The sequence below is a fragment of the Lactuca serriola genome, chromosome 1 (genome assembly GCF_051521515.1).
Source record: "Lactuca serriola cultivar US96UC23 chromosome 1, Lser_US96UC23_V15, whole genome shotgun sequence".
NCBI lineage: Eukaryota > Viridiplantae > Streptophyta > Magnoliopsida > Asterales > Asteraceae > Lactuca > Lactuca serriola.
The window spans coordinates 14,884,291-14,889,789 of NC_136408.1; the positions used below are offsets into that span (position 1 = coordinate 14,884,291).

Consider the following 5,499-nt stretch of genomic DNA (forward strand, 5'->3'; position numbering starts at 1 on the left):
TTACTAGGGACAAATTGGGAGATGGAGGCTGATAAGGGAAAAGGTCTTGAGAAGATAATGATGCTTAAATAGGGTCCAAACCCTAAAAATTAGGGTTTGCTTCTTTGTTACGTACGTCCAGCATACTCGTGAGTACACACAACATACTCACTTGAAGGCGCGTTTTCATTAAGTGAGCCATGGGACCGTTTTGCAACAAATTAAATACTCAGGGTAAAAAATGAGATTACCTAAACAAAGGGTGTTACACCTCGTCCCGTAGTATATATAATATGATTTTCTCTCATATATTTTCCTAATACGCAACAAAAACACGTAAAACCTACGGCAGAGCGCGGTCCCAATTACTAGTTACATACAATTAACATCTACATTTTTATCCTGCAAATGGTTTCCTAAAAATATGCAAATAACAGTTCATCAAAAGACCTTAAGAACTCAATTAACCTTACTAAAACTTGTATTTTGTAATTGTTATGAAAACAAATCATATAAAACTGAAATTTATGGAAAAAATTAACACTTTTTGGCGAAATTAAAGATATTTTGGAAAATAATGTATTTATGTATAGCTGAAACAATAACTTGCCTAATTCGTTTATTTAAGAGCTATTATGTAGAACTCGAATATATACTTTTTCTAGTTTGCCTCAGTGAATTTAAAGATATTCGTTTTTTGATTTTACTCGTTGAACGTCGATAACATGTTCATCTTCCCTTTTGCCACTTCGGAGTACAGCCTACATTTTATAATTCTCCCTAAGATTTGCTAAAAATTGGGGCCACTCGTAACTTTGGGCCCTAGGCGGTCGTCCAGGTCGACCTTCAAATATTTATAAATACAACCCAGTTTTAGAATGCAAATACATATTATTTTAAAGAAAAATAGTCGGGTATAGTTTAGCATGATTTATCTTTAATATAGTAAAATAAGGTACACGATATAATTAGAAAAATTATAGACATGTAAACATCAATCATATATAGTATTGCTCAACATTTGTTTTCCCTTTAAGTTCCCTCGAAAACACGTTCTTGATGTAATCAACAACGGTTATCCTCTTAAATCGTGGTGGTGTCTCAGAGCTGATGATGCTTCTTGCAGGACCTACATCCCCATCCAAGTTTGGGCTTAGAAATGTGGCGATGGATAGTCTCTCTTTCTGGGAGTTCACAACTACTCTATGCTCGATGCTTTTATAAGTTCCATTTGTTATAATCTGAAAAGCCAATGTAGAATATGTTATTATCTATACCATTTTTCTTTAATTATCCATTCTTTACTACATATGGACTCATCATAATTATTTTCAACTCAAGCAAACAAATCATTTTGTTTGTTGTGGCAAAAATGCAAATGTTACATAAAAATGATGATTAAAAGGAAAATCTGACCTCCAAGATATCTCCAATATTAACAATGAAAGCATCGCAAAGTGGTTGAACGGGGATCCAAAGGCCATTATTTTTTATTTGGAGACCTTCTACTTGATTGAGTTGGAGGAGGAAGGTGATCCCAGCAGCATCTGAGTGAGGGGTAAGACCAATGACTTGTTCGGGTTCTGGACATGGTGGATAGCAGTTCATTCTCATCATTTGTATTCCATGGGCGAACAATACTTTCATCTCCTCTTCCTTAACGTTCAAAGCTTTTGCAATAAACACCAAGATTTCTAAGGCCACAATTTTAATTTGTTCTGAATACTCTTCTAGGGTATCTCTGTTTATATATAATAACATCATAAGCATTAATATGAATCGTCTCTTATATATATATATATATATATATATATATATATATATATATATATATATATATATATATATATATATATATATATATATATATATATATATATATATATATATATATATGCTATTTTTGAGTTAATAAAAAACAAAAAAAAAATGATGTAAAGTTTTGTGATATTAAGAACTACTTTGTTGTATTAATAAAAACAACCATAGAATATTATTTTATAAATAAACATTTTTAGCTATTCTAAGATAAACAACTACTTTTCTTTTAACAAATATTATATGCCATAAATATTTGAAATTAAATTGTTTCATTTATTATCTTCGTTGTTTTAAATGACAATACAGAAAAATTGAATTTTATTCTAAATATATATGTACAAGTGATGTGATCCTTTTTATTCGATCATGATAGTGTTTTGAATGATTACTAGAATCGTCTTTGGTTATATTGTTGAATTAGTATTCTAGGTGCATGATTTTCATAAGTTGCATTCTAGTTCAAAAAGTTGTTATTATTATTAAATGTCTTAGATTGGTTTTTTTTTTTTTTTTTTTTTTTTTTTTTTTTTTTTTTTTTTTTTGAAATGGACAAACTAACTAACCTACTAACCCATAATCTTTTGACAAAATTGCAAGAATGGTCCCTGTAATATGTCCAAAATTGCTACTTTGGGCCAAACAGGTTTGGACTAGCATCAATAGTCCGAAAGTTTTCATTTTGCTGCGGTTTTAGTCCAAAACAGTTTAAAAAATCTAAAAATGACAGATTTGCCCTTTTCCATTTGTTTTTTGCTTTTCTTTTTGTTATTTAATTATTTTCTAACTAAAAAATAAAAATAAATAAAAGAAATATTTATCTCTGTGTGTGTGTGTGTGTGTCGTATATGAACACCCTCGTTTTTCCGGCGAATATAAACACCACCACCACCACCGGAAAATCCTTTGAAAATCTTCGCATTTCCGGCGAATATAAACAACATCACCACCGCTAAGGTTATCGACTTCATCTGTAAACTCGAGTCATAAACGTCTTCGTCTGAAACGACTTCATCTCCTTCACCATCTTCATATGATTCCTTCTCCGACGAGTCTCGTATCCCTCAGATCCGACGACTAGTTAGGGTTTTTCTGCCATCCTCTTCTTCTTCGCCAAAAACACCTCTTCTCAGTCGTCAGATCTGGATGTTATAGCAAACCCTAACGCCGTCGTCTGTCATAGCAAACCCTAGCGTCGTTTTTCGTGTGTCTCTCCCTCTCATAGGTTTGTTTTCCGTTTTTCGTCTGTGTCTCTTCGTTTCACTCATACTCCGACGATGACACTAGGTTCAGGTTTGTGGTTTCTCTCCCACAGGTCGGAGACGAAGTGTATCTCTCTCCTTCGGCACCACCAACCGGCAACGACTTTTGTGGTTTGTGGCACCACAATCGACATACACCACCATTTCAGATCCGACAAGTTAGATGACATTCCACTTCAGATCTTTGAATCGATTTTGGGTTTTGATTTGTGGGTGTAAATATGTGTAAGTGTTAAATCTGTGTGTTTTATCTGTGTGTGTTAAATCTTTGTGTGTGTTTTAATCTATGTGTGTTTGTGTAGAATCTGTTGAAAAATGGATAGATGTTTGTGTTGATTTGGCTTGTGGTAAGCAAGAAAAAAGAGAGAGAGAGAGAGAGAGAGAGAGAGAGAGAGAGAGAGAGACAGACAGACAGAGAGAGAGAGAGAGATTTTATTTTATTTATTTATTTTTATTTTTTCAGTTAAAAAATAATTAAATAACCAAAAGAAATGCAAAAAACAAATGGAAAAGGGCAAATCCGTCATTTTTAGATTTTTTAAACTGTTTTGGACCAAAACTGCAGCAAAATGAAAACTTATGGACTATTGATGCTAGTCCAAACTTGTCTGGCCCAAAGTAGCAATTTTGAACATACCATAAGGACCATTCTTGCAATTTTGTCTAATCTTTTATATGAAGAGTCATTCTTTACCACTAGGTCATTGGTTATTTGGTTGTCTTAGATCGATATTTTGTAATATCCTTATCTAAAACAAAGTCTTGTTTGATAACTATATCTATTATATTAATGACACACTCTTTTATTAATTAATTAATTAATTAATTAATAATTTATATGTTGATTTTAAAAATACGTAACTTAAAACATAAACCCGTAATAATTTTCTGTATAATTTACCAATATATATAAATTGCATAATCTAATCAATTGACTTATGTATCAAACAAGGTACACGTTAAAGCAACTGATGCATATTATAACATTACAAACTAATCAACCAAACTACAACTCATATTAAATGAAAATGAAGACAAGTGGGTGGCATTTGTTTTGTTGTTTAGAATCATTATGTGTATGACTTTTGATAAATATGATGGAATGAGAACAAGTACAATCCATCTAAATTAAATTGTTGTTTAAATGTTTAATAAACTGAATTTGCTGGTTATGATTTACAAATTCCTTCACGTTATTATTACTGAGAAATTATATATGTATAAGATTAATGACTGAACATTTTAACACAATACAAATGACATCACACTACTATATATATATATATATATATATATATATATATATATATATATATATATATATATATATATATATATATAATTAAGATAAGATATTCAACCAATTAAAAATAGTTATACGTATCAATCATATACTTTGATAAATGTACAATCAGGAGATGACCAAGGGAAGGAAGAAAATGACCTGAATGGAAGAGGTAGATTAGGAAACAAGTGCGGTTTTCTGAGATGGGAAGGGAGTGTAACCATGTAAAACATGTCACCCCAATCAAGCTTTTGTTCGTCTGAAACAACAAATGCTTGTCCAAATCCTTCAAGATCTCCACTCTTCTGCCAATACTTCTTTTTCTCCTCCAATGGTAACTCGAAGAATTCTTGTGTTTCTTTCTTTACTTTCTCTATTAATGAACAACTCACCTTATGATTTATCAACTGTAAAAAATCACTTATATAGTAAATAAATATCCTTATGTAGTTCAAGTTAGTGTAATAGTAACAATATTACAATTACCTGAAAGAACCCCCAGTCTCTACAAGCAAGGTGTAGTTTTTCCAGTTCAGAATCAGTATTTGAGTTATGATCAGAAACAGAAAGTAGGTGCTCCATATCAATGCTGGGTACTTGAGGTGAAGAAGATGATAATGGTGATGTAATTGGAGGGTCTTGATCATGGCGAATATATCGAGGTGGAACCTTCGTCAGTTGTTCCTTAACGAGTTCTTGTACACTAGGAACTAGAATAGAACCCCCAAAATCTGTTTCCTTTTGCTCCATCATATTCATATCCCTCCGATCCTCTTTCTCATGTTCATTCATTTTACATAATTTCTTATGCTATAAGACTATAACAATCTTTTATGTTGATCAATAGTTGCTTAAGAATTTTTATTAAATTGTTAATACTACCAAGTTACCCACTAGTAGTAGTAGGTGATATGGTATATTTAATATTTGGTTGAAGTCGACATATGGCACACAAATGATTTGTTTATAACAAACATTTGAATTTTTTATATTAAAATTGCTAGGCAAATTCGGCTAGATACCTTAAATTGTCACGGAATGATTTGTTTATAACAAACATTTGAATTTTTTACTTGCTAATTTATGCAAATGATCCTAGTAGCCAGAAATCCAGAATATAAAGTTCTTTTTTTTTTTTATAACTCTTCACGGAAT

The 5,499-nt window shown here is 31.4% G+C and overlaps 1 protein-coding gene across 1 annotated transcript; it reads right to left on the bottom strand.

Moving 5' to 3' along the window:
* Positions 1 to 870: 870 nt before the first annotated feature.
* Positions 871 to 5,136, bottom strand: LOC145054184 (protein SRG1-like). Its single transcript, XM_079002360.1, has 4 exons — positions 4,831 to 5,136; positions 4,504 to 4,751; positions 1,396 to 1,720; positions 871 to 1,220 (listed from the first exon to the last, which is right to left on the bottom strand). Exons 1-4 carry the CDS (start codon positions 5,134 to 5,136, stop codon positions 978 to 980), a joined length of 1,122 nt encoding a protein of 373 aa, XP_078858486.1. The 3' UTR covers positions 871 to 977.
* Positions 5,137 to 5,499: the final 363 nt, after the last annotated feature.